General features: G+C 44.3%; 2 protein-coding genes across 17 annotated transcripts in view; one reads left to right on the forward strand and one right to left on the reverse strand.

Moving 5' to 3' along the window:
• The window catches only part of SGCE (sarcoglycan epsilon), a 205,178-nt gene extending 204,063 nt beyond the window's left edge, over positions 1-1,115 (reverse strand). For 6 of the 16 annotated variants that reach the window (XM_080666761.1, XM_080666768.1, XM_080666753.1 and 3 more), the window contains exon 1: positions 887-1,047. In XM_080666761.1, the coding sequence (XP_080522887.1) occupies positions 887-995 (109 nt within the window). In that variant the 5' untranslated portion in view covers positions 996-1,047. Of the gene's footprint in view, positions 1-886 lie in introns of all 16 variants that reach the window. The other 10 variants (XM_080666760.1, XM_080666758.1, XM_080666764.1 and 7 more) reach the window with 5 other exon arrangements.
• A 133-nt stretch (positions 1,116-1,248) lies between these two features.
• PEG10 (paternally expressed 10) lies at positions 1,249-8,307 on the forward strand (the record flags this gene model as incomplete). The annotated part of the gene is given in 3 exon segments (XM_080665454.1): positions 1,249-1,498; positions 7,103-7,267; positions 7,269-8,307. Coding segments are annotated over 3 exon segments (1,209 nt in total). The 5' UTR covers positions 1,249-1,493.
• Positions 8,308-17,885: the final 9,578 nt, after the last annotated feature.

Genomic DNA, 17,885 nt, shown 5'->3' on the forward strand with positions numbered 1-17,885 from the left:
TACAAGATTTACAAAAATGTAAGGTTGCGGGGAGAATAAATCTCTGCGAAAATCTCGTAATCACCACAAAAAGGCCGTGGCTGCGAGCCTCTGAGCCCGCCAAGCGCATTGGAGGCATCCACAGCTGTTTTTAATTGTTTCTGCTTTCTTGAAATAGTGCACTTGGTGGGGCAAATAGTGCTGTTTTCAGCGTCTCTAGCCCCCAGCCGGGCTAACCCTGACCTGAGTGCCAGCTTAGATCCAGTATTTCATGGTTCTGCTTCCCTACTCAGTGAAGACTAAGAAAGAAACCAGAGAGCCGCCGCCGAGAAATGCGCTCAGGAAGAAGGGTAATCAGATGTTTCAAATGCACATTTTTTTCTGTTCTCTCCCGATCAGATTCAAGAAAAGGAAAAAATGTGTTTTTGTAGAGAGGGACGCAGCTTGACACCCCTTTCCTATGGCTCGCCTGTGGGCTGCCGAACCCCCCATTCGTGGGGTAAAGAGCCCCCCATAAAAATGGGCAGTGACCCCCAGCCCTTTGTTGCCCCCCAACCCTTTGTTGCAGAGATCAGAGAGGTCCACCACCAGGGTTAGAGATGGGGGGGGGGGGGGAGACAGGGTTGGGAATGTAAATTGGAGATAAAATTTCTGCGCTTTCTGGGCAGGGAGGGGCCCTTGGGGGTGCCAAGAAAAAGAAAAGGCCAAGGGTCAAGCCTGGGAAGCGAAGCACAAGGCCCGGAAGTGGGGTGGGGGGCGTCCTGAAAGAGGGGTGCAGTGGAGACCCAAGCAAAAAGAGGGGCTGACGCCCAGAAAATGAACACGAGTACCCAAAACCTCGGTGGGGGATGGGAGGGCGGAGGCCAGTTGGCCTTGGTACCTCCTGTCGCGCGCGCGGGTCACTAACCTGTCAGCAAGAAGGTGCCAGTGGTCCAGGGGCTCATCCTGCGTGTCCCCCGACCCTGTCCTGTCCAAGCACAAGGGTCTCCCAGCTCCCACCACGGGGGAAATTGCATTCTTGGCCTGCCTAGGCCGGCCGTCCTCGATCTCCCCTCCCCTCCCTTTCTTCTTTCTTCCCGGCTTGGCCAGTTCAGCATCAGCATCCTGCACCCCCTCCGTAATCTCGTACTCCCTCTAGCGGCGAGCCCCTGAAGCGAGGCAGCGCTCCCACCCCCATCCCTCCCGCCCCCGCACCCCATCCGCCCCCCTAACTCGCGGAGCACGCTGGGATTTGGCGCCCCCTCCTCTGTTCAGCCTATAAAAGGCTGCCAGTCGGCGCTCCGGGTACACGCGCTTCAACTTCGGTTGGTGTGTGTCGAAGAAACCTGACTACGACCTGGGAAGAACATCGGAGAACATCGGAGAGGGTCCACCGAGCCTCGCGAAAGGTCCGCTGAGCGGGCTTCGCAACCGGAGCCACTCCGGGCTGCGGAGCACCCAGCGGATCCCACGCCTGGCACAGGTGTGGGACCCCGTCCTTCCTGTCTTCGCAGAGGAGTCCTCGCGTGGTGAGTATGCGGTGAGAACGTTTTTTGTTCTTTTTTTTAGATCACATTCCATCTCCCGTTCTGATCGGGAGATGGAGTAGCGCTTCTGCATATCTCCACGAAAACCTTGTCACGCCTTCACTGGCTGAACCCCAAAACTGAGTGGAGAAACGAAGCCTTCAGGGCTTTGATTTCCAGAACCTAAGTCCAGATATGGGCTGTAGACAGACATGAGCTGCGGACGGACATGAGCTGCAGACGGACATGAGCTACAGACCAATTTGGAATTTGCTCTGCAAATGCGCTACTAAGTGATACACGCTACAAACTAATTGGCGCTTCATGCGCTGCAGAATGATAAGCGCTTCAATTGCGCTAAAGGCTGATAAGCGCTTCATTGGCGCTACAAGCCAGGAGGAATTGCAGCGATATATGAGCTGCAGATTGATTTGCGCTTTAAATGCGCTACAAAATCTGAGCTGCAAAAGATGAGCGCTACAAAAAATGATTGCACTACAAAAGTGCTTCATTGAACTACAAGCTACAATGCACAGGAACTGCAGAGGTACATGAGCTGCAGAACAATTTATGCCCTCAAATGCGCTGCAAAGTAATAACAGCTGCAGAGATATGCAAGCTGCATTGGCGCTACAAAGAAACCAGCTGTAGAGGGATATAAGCTGCAGAGTAAAATTACTCTGGCTTCTTAGAGGGGGGACCCCACCCTTTGTCTCTAACATACCTTTTGGAATGGTTCCCACTACGTTTTTCTGCAGGTCGGGTCTCTGTGTGCTGGTGGTGGTAGACAAAATGGAGCCCCAGGCAAAAATTAGTGTTTAACGTTCTGCCCACACCATTCCTGCTATATAGCAGTGGAGTGGAGGGGCCCTGACTTGAGTGTAAAGGGGAATATTTTGGTGGTGGCAGAGCGGGCTGCCTTGCCTAGTTGCGCTTGATGGAAGCGGCGGTCTAGTGTAGTGATGGCGCGAATCCGCGTCCAGCAACAGTTTGTGGAAACTGTTGGTTTGCTTAGTATTGGGGAGGGATTGGATCTGGAGGGGATTGCTCTTGTTGCATGAAATGAATCTGGCTGTTGGAGACTGGTGGGAGGGGTGTCGGGAGGGGGGATCCTGGGCGAGGCTTGCAGCCAGTCTCAGACCTGCCCCGCCCATTCTAGCGCGCCTTCTCTGCAGTATCGGCTCAGAGCCGGCTTAGCGCCTCCTAGCGCCTACTGCGAGCGCGCCTCCTCCGCAGCGCGCCTCCTCCGCAGCGCGCCTCCTCCGCAGCGCGCCTCCCCGAGCGCGCCTCCCGGAGCGCGCCTCCCCAGAGCGCGCCTCCCCGAGCGCGCCTCCCCGAGCGCGCCTCCTAGACCCCGCCTCCTAGACCCCGCCTCCCCACGACACCTCACTCTGAGCCTGCCTCCTCTGAGGCAGCTCACAAGACCCCGCCTCTCTGAGCCCCCTCCTTTGAGGTGGCTTCCCCAAACCCCGCCTCTCTAAGCCCGCCTCCTCTGAGGTGGTGCCGCCCCCCAAGCCCTGCCTATCCAAAGCCCAGCCCCTCCCTGAGCCAGCCTCCTCTGAGTTGGCCTAGGGCCCCGCCTCCCCAGAGCCACCTGCGCCTGCGCAGTGTGAGCTACCCCCCTCCCAGCAGGCCCATCTCTGCGCATGCGCGCCTTCACTACCTGAGCCTAGCTGCACAGCCCCGCCCTCCTGCGGATTCTCTGCTGCGCCGCTTTTGCTTTTTATTCACAAGTGTCTAATAAATATAAGAAAAATAAAGAACAGTTAATAATAATAATTATACCTGGAATTCATAAGCACTTTTTATAAGTGCTTTGCATATTAAGTAACATAATCCCACAATTTAAATTCTCGATAGTGGGCTTTAAAGGGTGTTTCTATGCTGACATGGCTGGCGCCTCTAAAGGCAATCCAGCTAAATGTTTTTACTACAAATGAAAAACAAAATGTTTTAAATACTTCAACATTTAAGGTTGTTGGTTTTGTTTTTTGTTTTCCTTTTTGCGACACTACTGGATTTTTGTGGCGGTACCTGCTGGAATCCCATGCCTTGGTGGATACAAAATAAGAAACAACTTGAACTGTTTCATAGGAGGTTAAAGTGGCTTATTGGTGCTTGGCCTCTGAGCGAGGATGAGGTGTTTAATTGCGTGCTTATGAAGCTGGATTTTTTTTCCTTGAAACTCTAGGGTATTAGCTCTGGCTAACTTGTCTACATATTTATTAATTGTGCCTGGCATATGGTGGGCACTCATTAAATATGTGTTAAGTGACCAAAGTAAATTGTTTTATTTGGTGTTTTTCTTGGTGTCTGCAGGATTTGTTTGGTGACTTGCGCCTGGCTCTTTCCTGTGATGTATTGCTTGCCTTATCTCTCACATTTAACAGGAACTTTAAAGTATGCATCTGAAAACTCCAATGTAAGCTGTAATTATAATACAACACAACTAAATTAATTCAAAATACTCAAAATAATTAGCTATTTTTAAAGTCAAAAGCTAATTATTTAAATTTGGGGCGGATGGATTATTTAATGGTACATAATTGTCATTTAAAATTTTAAATTTGTGTAATGTAACAAAGTGGTTACATTACAAAATATAGATTGAGGGTTTTAATTGGCATTATTAAACATCTTTTTAAAACAAATCCATACTTTATTGCCAGTCAGATGTACCATGTTTATGTTTCTAACTAAATAAAGAAAAAACCTGGTTCTATATATTATAAACCATGAGCCAGGACTTTGTTATGGGAGGGATTTGGGGGCTTTGGCTTCCCAAAATCTGTCACATCCCACCCCACCCCCAACAAGTATACAAACATGTACTTACCATAATTACAGCTTTCAGTAAGTCCCCAGGCCCCTTTTACCCACCTTGGCACCCTGACACCCCCACCCCCTCCTTGGAAACTTTGTATCTGCATTTTAAAGAGGTTCAAACCAGTGGTGAAAACATGTGCATATTAATGAACTTGCATTTCACAAAAGTACACATAGCACTCAAAAAGAAATTTGGACAATTGAAAACGTAAAACAATTAAGAATTGCTTAATGAAGCATCATTTCCTAACAGAATGTTTAATGTACAGCGGTCTTCGGTGTGTTTGGGGAATAGACATTTTTAGAGGTCATCCTGAAGAGGCAAAGATTAAACAAATGTATGTATTTAATTTCTAAAAAGACTAACACAAAACTCTTTTTCATATGTAAAAATGTCACCTGTCCCAGGTGACTTGGCTTTATGCTGGCTGTCCTTTCAGGTTTTAGCAATGGGGCCTCTTGACCCCTGTCTCCCCAGTCTGACCCCCCTCTTAAGGGGGCATTTAAGGAGCTGTAGTTCTGTAATTCAAATCCAGTCACAATGCTCCTGTTCCCTAATTAATCTGAGCTCCAGTTGCTGTTAAAACGTTTTAAAACTTTCCTTACACTGAAAGTTAACCTACCTGCCCACTACCCTGTCATCTTTTTTAAGACTTCGAGTCCCACTCCAAAATTAGAGTTCCTGAGAGTGGGGGCTGAGGCCTGATATTAGTAAAGGTCAGGGGTCATAACTGGTGACCAAATAAGGCCCTGAATTTGTTTGACCAGCACTGGATTTAATTTTTTTTTAAAGAATTGAATGTATTTGGGAGGGGAGGCATGTATCCCCCAGTTACATAGATGCAGCCCCTCCCTATTGTCTGAACTTCAGGTCTCTTCTCACTTTTCTGTTACCTTCCTGTCTACTAAAAACATGTTAATTTTAAACCCTTATTGATCTTGTTTCCCTAAACAATTCATTAATTATTTGCTAATTTCCTAATGTGTTGTTATTTCTGACCTATCATTGTGTTTTGCAGATATTAAAACCATCAGACCTGGGCCTCAATAAAGCCAACTCACTCCAGTGACTGGGATTGACATGTAGGTTAACCTTTCTGACCTGGTCAATCTGCACCAGGCCTTTTCAGAAGTCTGTATTTTCAAACTCTTAATATCTAGATGACAGAAATGGCACCTGAGTCACCTGACCTGTGCTTATTGGTTTTTTTAATGGGACAATAAAACTCTTTATTCCTTAAATTTAATAAATAAAAGTTACATTATTTGGTGACCTTATATTCTGAGTGTCACCAATACAATTGTCTTTAAGGTGTTGGAAATGAAATTAAATATCAAACTAAGGTGTGTTAATTGCATCTTCTACTTTTTAAAAACAAATATTTTATCCTGAAGGTCATTTATTCATTATTTTTATAGCCTAAGTTATTAAAGTAATTAAATAGAAAGTTAAAACTATTAAAATGGCACAGTAAATCTGTCCCTTAAGGACTCTGCTTGCTGTATAGCCACTCTTTGGAGAGGCCACACCAACAGCAAAGGGCACAGGGCATATAGAGTGTCAGTTTTCCAAAAATGACAATATGATGCTCATTAAAAAAATAATTGAGAAGTTAAAATAATTTAATTACTTTACATTTACCCCTGTACTCAGGAAGAATATAGGCACTGTGTGATTGTCACCATACACATAATTAGGACATTTAGTCTCTTCTCTCCCATACCCCCACCCCCACACCATTCAACCCAAGGAATTCAGCCCTATCTCACTCTAACTTACAAACTTTCAAGTAGGTCTCCATTGATAACCCTTTTTTAAAAAGCAGGGATTGCAAACTGGTGACCTGCAAGTCAAATGAGGCCCTGGATTTGTTTGACCAACACAATATTTTAAAAAATAGTATATTTAGGTGGGAAATGCATGCCCAGATTGTCATAGTTGCAGCCCCTCCCTGTTTTAATCCCAACCTCTTTACACAGAAAGTAAACATTTCTGCTTTCTTATTATTTACCTTATTAATATCAGCTAACAGTTATTAAAAACTCACTATGTGCTTTACCTGCATTATTTAATTCAACCCTTATTCTAAGTTTGAGGTGTACTATTATTGGGCTCTATATATATAGCCCAGCTCCTCCTAGGAGGTAGCATCTGATATTTGTTAATTGCCTACATAATAAGGAGAAAAACTGATATACACATGTTGCTGCTCAGTGCCATTTCTGTCCCATAGGAACTTCATTTTGGGAAATCAAATTATGGTCAGAAAACTATTTTAGACAATCCTATGTGTTTTCTGGCAGATTTTTTGTTTATTTGCTATATTATATGTAACTGTTTTAAAAACAGTTATCATTTTGGCTTTCTCTTGTGTAATTAATTTGGTAGCCATCTTACCTTGAACATTTCTTGCTCTCCTCTCTGGATTCAAAACAACATGTTTGGAGTGTCTTGGCATTCTTTTATAGTCATAAAGTTAAGCAGTGTACTGTTGATATAGTTATGTATTATTGAATCATAATGAATAGGTGATTTTTGAGGAGAAAAACATCATTTGAACATCAAAAAGGTGTTTTTTCCATTATCTATTGTTTCTTTGTAGGGCTTTTGTTTATTAACTATTAATGTAAGCAAGTAAAGAGATACTTTAAATACTCATGTATTTAAAGTACTTTATACTTTAAATACTCATGTATTTAAAGTATTTTAGTGGACACTTTAAATACTAAGTTCTTTTTATTGTGCTTCTTTGACTGTATATGTTGAATTATGCTTTTATCCTCATTTACAGAAACAAAAAGCTTTTGAAAGCAAAAAGAAGAAAGGGCGGAAGAGGAGGCCAGGATCCAGGCCTTCATCCCCACAGAAGTGAAGCTACAGCTGGGAGGTTTCCTCCCACCCCAACTGTCACCCTGGGGCCCGCCGACTGCCCACCACCTCCTCCTCCTCCCCCCCCCCAACGACCCCTCCTCCTCCTCAAACAACTGCCAAAGGGATCAGGGCAACCCCAACCAGGAACGTCGGAGGCGGGAGAATCTCTCCCAAGAGATCAACGACCTTAGAGAGAAGGTCATGAGGCAGTCCGAGGAGAACAACAAGCTGCAGAACCAGGTGCAGAGGCTCACCGAAGAGAACTCGAACCTTCGTGAGCAAGTGGAGCCTGCCCCCGAGGAAGAGGAAGAAGAGGAAGAGGAAGAGGATGAGCTGGAGCTCCGTGGCGCCGCAGCTGCTGCTGCCCCACCCCCTCCCGCAGAGGAAGAGTGCTCCGAAGACCTGCCCGAGAAGTTTGATGGCAACCCAGACATGCTGGTTCCTTTCATGTCCCAGTGCCAGATCTTCATGGAAAAGAGCACCAGAGATTTCTCAATTGATCGCGTCCGCGTCTGCTTCGTGACCAGCATGATGACCGGCCGCGCTGCCCGCTGGGCCTCCGCCAAGCTTGAGCGAGCCCATTACCTGATGCACAACTACCCAGCCTTCATGACCGAGATGAAGCACGTCTTTGAAGACCCCCAGAGGCGAGAGGCCGCCAAACGCAAGATCAGACGTCTGCGCCAAGGCATGGGGTCCGTCGTCGACTATTCCAATGCTTTCCAGATGATCGCCCAGGACCTGGATTGGAACGAGCCTGCGCTGATTGACCAGTACCACGAGGGCCTCAGCGACCACATCCAGGCCGAGCTCGCGCACCTGGAGGTCGCCAGGTCGCTGCCTGCGCTGATCAGCCAGTGCATCCTCATCGAGAGAAGGCTGGCCAGGGCGGCCGCAGCCCGCAAGCCGCCGACCCGCGTGCTGGTGTTGGCTCGCACCCACCACCAGGTGGACCCCACCGAGCCCGTGGGCGGGGCGCGCATGCGCCTGACCCAGGAAGAAAAAGAAAGACGCCGCAAGCTGAACCTGTGCCTCTACTGTGGGAATGGAGGCCACTACGCTGACAACTGTCCTGCCAAGGCCTCCAAGGCTTCGCCGGCGGGAAACTCCCCGGCCCCGCTGTAGAGGGACCTTCAGCGACCGGGCCGGAAATAATAAGGTCCCCACCAGATGATGCTTCATCTCACCTGCAAGTGATGCTCCAGATTCACATCCCGGGCAGACACACCCTGATTGTCCGAGCCATGATTGACTCTGGTGCCTCCGGCAACTTCATTGATCACGAATACGTTGCCCGAAATGCAATTCCTCTGAGGATCAAGGACTGGCCAATACTTGTGGAAGCGATTGATGGACGTCCCATAGCATCGGGCCCAGTTGTCCATGAAACGCACGAGCTGATTGTCGACTTGGGAAATCACCGGGAAGTGCTGTCATTGGATGTGACTCAGTCTCCGTTCTTCCCCATCGTCCTGGGGGTGCGCTGGCTGAGCACACACGACCCCAACATCACCTGGAGCACCCGATCGATCATCTTCGACTCTGAATACTGCCGATACCACTGCCGGGTGTATTCCCCGATCCCAGCCTTCCTCCCACCAGCACAGCCGCCCTTCTACTACCCAGTCGAGGGATTCAGAGTTTACCAGCCAGTGAGGTACTACTACGTGCAGAATGTGTACACTCCAGTGGATGAGAACGTCTACCCGGATCACCGCCTGGTGGACCCCAACATCGAAATGATTCCTGGAGCACACAGCATTCCCAGCGGGCACGTGTACTCACTGTCCGAATCCGAGATGGCAGCTCTGCGGGAGTTCATCGCCAGGCACGTGAAGGATGGTCTGATCACTCCAACCATCGCACCTAACGGAGCCCAAGTCCTTCAGGTGAAAAGGGGATGGAAGCTGCAGGTTTCCTACGACTGCAGAGCTCCCAACAGTTTCACTATCCAGAATCAGTACCCTCAGCTCTCTGTTCCAAATTTGGATGACCAGGCCCACCTGGCCACCTACGCTGAGTACGTTCCTCAGATTCCTGGATACCCCACGTACCCGGCCTACGGCACCTACCCGACCTACCCAGTCGGATTCGCCTGGTACCCAGTAGGAAGAGATGGACATGGACGCCAGCTCTATGTCCCCGTGATGATCACTTGGAATCCTCACTGGTACCGCCAGCCTCCGGTACCCCAGTATCCGCCGCCGCAGCCGCCGCCGCCTCCGCCGCCGCCGCCGCCGCCGCCCTCCTACAGCAGCCTGTGAATTCTGTCATATCCTTCAAGATCTCTGCCCTCAACGTGTGTTCCTGGGCAGCTTCTCAATCAGTGACTGTGTGCTAACTTGGGCCCCTGTATCTTCAGGCCAACCTGTCATCTCTGAAGAGCCACAGAAGGTCAGGGCCACCCTGGACTGGTGCACATCCTGAAATCACCAAAAGATCTCTGGGAGCAACAGAATATTGACCAACAAATTATCTTCCTTAACTGCCAATTCTAACTAAAATTTGTAAGTTGACTTCCCAGTAAATCTTGGAAATATTTACAGAGAAGCTGATGCCAACACACGAAATGCTGTTTTCTCTAAAGAGGGGGAGACAAAGAGGAGGAGGAGGATATAACTTTCTTACAGTTTCGGTTTTCTCTTTACATCATGGGAGAACCGCCGCCTTATTAAGGAAGCCACAGTTAACTGGTGCAGTATGAAACGGCTTCCGTGATCTTTCTGCTGCACACCTAAAAACTTCACCACCTTCGAACTTCTCTTTCGTGGTTCTGTTAATTCTCAAGGAGCAGCAACTTGACCAGTTCTCCCAGGAGCAGGCCAAATCCCTGCAACAAAGCACCTCGGGCTCGAGAAGGAAGTGCCCTTTCAGATGGACTCTTGCATGTTGAGTGTGCCTTCACATGTGTACCCACACTCATGCCTGGGAAGAATGTCTTTGAAGAAGAGAAATTGGGGCACAGGATACTGTCTTGAGGGTATAGACTTCTGTAGTGAGCTTCAAATCCAGTTGCCAATGAATAAAAGGCCTCAGAAAAGTCAAATGACTCAAAGCAACAGACAGCCCAAACGTTGTGTTCAGTCCAGTGACATCATCTGGTGTCTCCTGGGGACTGCCTGACTTCCTTTAGCCTGGTCCCTTGCTACTACCTTGAACTGTTTGTCTAACCTCTCTTTCTTTTAATTCTTTACTACTGCCATTACCCTGCTGCAGGATTTGTGTCATCCTTCCTGCCTGGTTGCTGAGGCTCCATTTTGCTGCCACGCGTGGAGAAGAAAGAAGCAGGACTCAAGGAGTGTGTGTCAACACAGTCTCCAATTGCCAAACCACCCCTTAAGCAGTAGAAAACAATATGATATGTGTGTGTATATATATATATATATTTCTAATTGCCTATCAGGAAGAGGAGTTTAATGGTGAAGTTTCATTTTTTCATCAACCTCATCTTTCACTATTCATTATCATCCACCCTTATTCTTGCATGTTTAAATACTTAAATGTTTTAGCTGTAGATTAGTGATGAATTTTTTAACTATTTTAGAGTGGGACTGCTCATATTATTACTATTGAATTACAAAGTACTATTCAATTCTTACTGTGTTAGTGTTAAGCTAATTAAAATCGATTAAGTAATGTAATGTAAAATACTGTGAACTTCTCTTAACAAACACTGTGAATTAGAGGCTCCTCGGAACTGGAGTTTTGTATAATAGTTCATCTTGTTCATCTTCAACCTTTTATTTTAACATCGTATATAGTTTTAGTTTTATCAATTAGGCCTCTAAAAAAAAGTCACACACACAAATATGCAAATCCAAAGAAGATACCTAATTGGCTATTTACTCCAAAACAACTTTCTTTTTCTTTTTCAATGGAATCAGACAACTTGTCAGTCACTCATGTGTTTTTAAAGTATGTCATTATTTTTTAAATGGTGCATTTGTGCTTCTGGACTATTTTGAAGCGTCACTTCAGTTTACCTCAGATATCAATCCATCCTCCATATCTTTGAATTCAAGTTGTGTTGTGTCAAATTTACAGTTGTCAATTGATCTTTAAGCTGCAGGGGGCCTAGAAATGGCTCATTGTCTGCAGTCCCAACATGTGCACACGGACATTTGCCATCACTGCAAGCAAAAGTCTGGAGACGTTGGCCAGTGACAACAATGGTCACAGAGAGCACGGATGAAGTCGCTGACACACATCTGGCTGTTTAGTAAAGCTTGTGAAAAACTTTTGGCAGTGTGTACTATGTTGTATTGCTATATATGCTGTCTATGAATGTAGATGTTAAAGATAAGTGATCTCAAATTTATTGTTCTTTAGCATCAGAATTTTAATAAGTTTCCTTTCAATCAATTGATTTAATTTGTTGCTGTTGATCAAACTTATGTTAATTGGATACTTTAAATTTTTGGGGCATTTTCCAACAGAGATGCCTTTATTCTTAAGAAAAGACCAAAGTAATTTAATTTCTAAAGAAATTAGGGAGCAGAATAAAAACATAAAGGAGATAAATAAAGCAATATCAATTATTAAACAAAGCCAACCCTTTGAAACAAATTGGCAAAATTGATTGACTTTTGGCCAAATTCAGAGAGTTAATTAAAAAATCAAGGAAGAAGAAGGTATGAGCTCCCATTTTTAGACAAACTTGGAAAACTAGCTAAGGTCATCATGCTAGAATATTGAAGAAGTTTACATACGTTTTTGAATGGTCAATTCAGTTTGAGCAATTAGGTACTTGTAATAGATGCTGGAAAATGAAGAATTAGTTTGATTAAATCATGTGAGGTAGCACAGTGAACTAACAGGTGCACAAAATAAGGGGCACATCTATAGAGTGCAGTCTGAATTTCTGTTTAAGTTTGCAGGTACCTCTTAGACTCCTGAATTGATCCAGTTGTCATCTACCACAGACATCTAACATCAGATTGAATTTCAAGATTGGCAACAGAGAACACTGCTGGGAAAGACCTGGGCGGAAATGAAAGACCACCTGCAGAGATGAAAACCAGTGGGAACCACACTACATTTTCATCTCAGGAAGAGCACATCTTGTGGGAAAGTTCTTTGTTGTTTCAGATTGTAGAACGCTATCGAATTGGTCTGTGGAAAATTGTTTCTATTTCTTTGTGTAATCACTTTAATGAATAGGGGGTATATAATCATAAGTAGTTTTAGGGTGGGAGGGATTAATAAGTAATCTTAAGTGGGTGGGATTAGTTACACAGCATGATTATATATTAGATATCACTATAAGTAGATATGTGCACTTGTGATCCTTTATCCTTTGATTGCTACCTTTAATAATTTCAAATAAATTCGGAGGGAACTGCAGGGAGATTAACCTATTTAGGGTGACTTGAACATGGAAAAAAACCCTAGTGGGATAAAGTTCAAAGGTGATCAAATAGATCATTTAATAGATGGCTCTTTGCCTTGGGTATTAACTCCAGGGATTAAGATTGTGAGCAAAGTCTTTAGTGAGTTACAGGGTGGATAGATACCCTTTGAGAAATTGTTGCTGAAATGACATTGATATGATGTATGGTGAATATTCATGGAAGTTATGCAAAAATGATGAATAAGAAATGGAAGTGATGAGTAAGAAATGTTGCTCCCATCAGTCGCCCTCCTCTTTACCTCTTCTCCCTACCCCTATCCCACATCCCTACCCTTACCTATTATTATTGCTGTATTCTCTTTACTCTATTTCTCTCAAATTACTAATACTGATGTTATAATAAATTCAATCAATAAAGATTTAGTGGTTAAGTGCAAATTGTGTCCTGATCATTTCAGCGTCCACCACCATCAAGGGAACAGGGTAGGGAAGTGGAGGGGTGAGGGAGTGGACAGGATGGCGGGGGGGATGGGGTGGATAGTGTGAGGTGAGGGAGTAGATGGGGTGGGAAATTAGGTGGGGGGAAATGAACAAGGTGGGGGAGTGAAGGGGTGATGGAGTAGACAGGATGGGGGAGTTGGGGGTAGAGGGTGTGAGATGAGGGAGTGGGTGGGAGGAAATGAACAAGGTGGGGGAGTGAAGGGGTGAGGGAGTAGACAGGATGGCGGAGTTGGGGGTGGAGGGTGTGAGATGAGGGAGCGGGTGGGAGGAAATGAACAAGGTGGGGGAGTGAAGGGGTGAGGGAGTGGACAGGATGGGGGAGTTGGGGGGTGGAGAGTGTGAGGTGAGGGAGTGGATGGGGTGGGAAATTGGGTGGGGGGGAAATGAACAAGGTGAGGGAGTGGACAGTATGGGGGGGTTGGGGGTGGAGAATATAAGGTGAGGTAAGGGAGTGGATGGGGTGGGAAATTGGGTGAAGGGGAATGGACAGGATGGGGGAATGAACTGGGTGGGGGAGTGGACAGGATAGGGAGTGGTGGGGGAAGAAAATGGAGGAATTAGGAGGGTGGGGCAGTAGGGTTGGGGGATATGGGAAGAAGGGGTGTAGAGTTGAGGGTAAGTTTCCAAGTTGGGGAGGCTGGTGGGAAAGTGGGATAAAGAATACATTCATTAAGCAAGACAGTATCAATTATCCACAATACTTCAGGAAATCAACTAAATTATTACACAGCTGCAAAAGTTGTATAAAATGAAGTCACAATTAATAGCAACTATTGACATAAAGAATTAATGCTGCGAAGCTTTAACACATAAAAAAGCCACACAGATTCTATTGGCAATATATAAATTTATTTTTAATATCAACTTTACATGGAATACTTGAGATTTATTAATTGAAAATTATAAAAATATAAGTGAGGACAAAAAGGAAGACATACCAAATGAAGTCAGGTAGTGATGTGCAGGAAATTAACACATTTTTAACAACAATTAGTACAATATTAGAGTGACTGTAAAAGTCATCTAAAGAAAAGTGACAAATGATGTTTTTGAAGTAATCATCCTATCAGATTTTCAAAACATAATGACATTACTCAAAGTTGTAGAATAATAGGTTGCATATAGAAACCTGAACTAATAGCAGTAATCATTTCAATGCATATAAGTTGAACCACCATTATGCTGCACACCATAAATATTAGGTCTTAATAAAACTGGAAAAAATACAAAAGATTGCCATCTCATCCCCACCCTCACCACCATCAAAATAAAACAAACCTGAAAAGGAGACTCTTAATGAGGTATTAGTTTTGAAGACTTGCTGGGTTCATATGACATGGTGGTCACATAAACACAGGGGCTTACTGAGAATGATACATGGAATACAGTGACTAAGTGGGAAGATCTGGGATAATATAAAAACATAAGTAAAAACTCTCCTGGGAAGCGAGGTACCCTGAATAGTTGTCCATCTAGCCCAGAGTTCACAGACTTCCATGGAGTGCAGTGTAGTGGATAGAAATGGAGAAATTGGGAGGGGCGCACAATCAAATGACCATCAAATGCCTGGCTGAGGGATTTCTTGTTTAAACCATATATATAAAAGCCTAAGCGACCGTTATGACCAAATGACCAGAATGACCGGTCGACCAGTAACTATGACATGCACTGACCACCAGAAGGCAGGCGTTCAGTGCAGGAGCTGCCCCCCTGGTGGTCAGTGCACTCCCACATTCAACCTCCCACAGCCAGCCAACTCTCGTGACCCCTCCCCATCATGGCCCATCAAGGGGGTGGGGGGGTGGAGGGGCCACGGGAGGTTGGCCAGCCAGGGGGAGGGGCTGCAGGAGGTTGGCCGGCCCGGGGGAGGGGCCATGGGAAGTTGGCCATCTGGTGGATGGGAGGGGCCATGGGAGTTTGGCCAGCAGGGGGGGAGAGCCATGGGAGGTTGGCCAGCTGGAGGGGGGGAGGGGCCACAGGAGTGTGGCCAGTGGGGAGGAGGGGCTTCAGGAGGTTGGCTGGCCAGGGGAAGGAGCCACAGGAAGTGGGCCCGCTGGTGGGGGGGAGGGGTCGTGAGAGGTTGACCCCTCCCCCTAACTGGCCCTCCCATCGGCCCCTATTGGGGGGAGGGGACTGACTGTCCAACCTCCTGTGGTCCCTCCCCCTAGCTAGCTGGCCTCTCTCCCCCCATAGGCCTCGATCGCTGGCCAGGCTGAGGGACCCCATCTGTGCATGAATTCATGCACCAGGCCTCTAGTATGGTATAAAAGCTAGTAATCAAATCACTCTGAAAGAAAATTGAAATGTCCTATTCATCCCTGTTTTTTTATACCTAGACTCCTCCCCATCCTGACCCCTCCCCCTCCCCATAAATCACAATTAAACAAAACTTAAGTAAAACAATAAAAGTTGCTGAGCCTCAAGATTGTATTACCTTTGATTATATAGCAGGATCACAAGGCTAGTCCAGAAAATTAAACTCACTGTACTCATCAATGGTAATATTTGTTGAAAGCCATGCCTGTTCTATGAAAAATAAAAAAAAGTGGCTTCCCAAAGTGATATCAACAAATCTATTTATAGCTGCAGAAATTGCTTAAAGAAACTCTCTAATTCAGTGTAGTCTATGCCAGTTATTAATCAAATCAATTGTTTAAAATGAGGACCACACTATATAATGTAAAACACATACATTTATTGGTCAATCTTGATAGAGGCCTGTTTCACTTCATTGGAGCTCTGAGTTACCATTCTTGAATAAATTATATCAGTAACACAAAATCAGTAACACTGGGAAAGTGCAGAACTCTAAAAAACATAAAGCAATTAAATATTAGTGTGGAGGAGAATCAGTTTTGATCCTTACCTCAAAAAATACACTAATGAATTCCAGATAAATCAAGAACTACAGAGAGAAAGAAGTGCTTAATGGAGGGGGTGGTAAACAAATTATTTAGGGATTAATAGTAGCAATCAAAATTTAGCTAAATGGTTTTGAATTCATAAAGAACATGCACAGCAAGAATGAGGAAATATTTGGTTCATGCCTATAAAATATGTGATAACTAACATATTACCCAAGCACCTAATGCTTTCCTTAGAGGACGTAAATACCCAACTCCTACCCTTTACAATTTTTCTGGCTTCTTTGAATATATGTAGAGAGAAATCTGGATGGATAAATAATAATTAAATAAATAGATGGATGAATGGATAGATAAATGAATAAATATAAGTGTTCAATAATTGGATTTTTTTAATGTGCCAGAGATTAAGTAAATACCCAAACCCCTACCCTTTACTCCTTTTCTAGCTTCTTTGAGTACATGTAGTGAAAAATCTGGATGGATAATTAATTAAATGAGTAAATGGATAGATGGATAGATGGATGGATGAATGGATAGGTAAATGAATAAGTGAATAAATGTGTTGAGGGTTCAATAATTATTGATTTCTTTTAATGTGCCAGACACTGGGTTAGGTGTTGGAGGGCACAATGCTGGAAACTGACCTTATACTGAGATACCTAATGCAGTTGAAGGATGAACACCTAATGATTCTCCAGGCAAGTACTCCAACTTTCTTAGGCACCATGGTTGCCCAAATCGTTTGGGGACAGGCACTATTATATCATCATTTAGTGCAGACAAAGAATTTGTCTTTCCTAATTTTTGGCATTTGAGTTTTTTTCTAGAATATACTCAATTTCTTAAATGTTTATTTTTATTAGTGTTTGAGAATTCAAAAAGATTAACAAGAGGAAGAGAGACTAGATGGTTTTTTTCCTCCCTAATTAACCTCCCAAGAAACCCTTTTAGCACACAATAAAGCTCCCTAATTCTATTTGCAGCTAATCCCCAGAGATAGTTGACACATTACATTAGGAATCTTGCTTCCTGGTAATTCAAAATAAGTTATAGAATGACATTTAAGCCAAGACAAAATTCTAAAGAGAGAGAAAGTGACCCCCTGAAAGAGCTTTAATTACTATTTTATATCTGGCCTTATAGTCCTTACATAAGAAAACCCACTGAATTAAAATTAATTATCACGCCCGGCCAGCATGGCTCAGTGGTTGAGTGTCGACCTATGAACCAGGAGGTCACAATTCAGTTCCCAGTCAGGGCGCATGATCAGATTGCAGTGCAGGAGGCAGCTGATCAATGATTCTCTCTCATCATTGATGTTTCTATCTCTCTCTCCCTCTCCCTTCCTCTCTGAAATCAATAAAAATATTTTTTAAATAATAAAAAATAAAAATAATTAATTATCACCTACATAATTTGTATCATTGGCTAGTTCTTCTCAAGGAGCCCATGTCATAAACCAAGAAAGAAATGGGTAGATGCTGTATCCTGACACAGCCCCTCATGATAACTTATTATAGATAAAAGAAATTAAATAATAAAAACATATTCTTTCTATTCTAAGAGTTTTCATCATTTTCATATCTCATTTACATCAACCTGAGGGTAGAATATGTCTAATAAAATACCACAACATCCTATCTTCTAGCCCTAAATTGATTTCAAGATTATGTATTGCTCATTTTTATAACCTAAGTATCACACAGATTTTATCACTGACTGGAGTCTTAAGAATAATTAGAGTAAGGTGATGGTACTTTACTAACATTAGGGCCACAAAATTGGCATATCAAATTGTCCTGTCAGTCCAACACTGACATAATGCCCAGTTCTGAAAACCAGATGTAAGCCTTATTACTAGTATTAAAATCTAATGTTCACTAATCACTTCCCTTTTGAACCTACTTGAGAATGAACACAGAAAGTTAGATGTGAATTAAAGTGTGTTTTCTTTCTATTTTTTAAATTAGTTTTAATTTATATAT

This window comes from Plecotus auritus (genome assembly GCF_963455305.1).
Source record: "Plecotus auritus genome assembly, chromosome: 4".
NCBI classification, from domain to species: Eukaryota; Metazoa; Chordata; class Mammalia; order Chiroptera; family Vespertilionidae; genus Plecotus; species Plecotus auritus.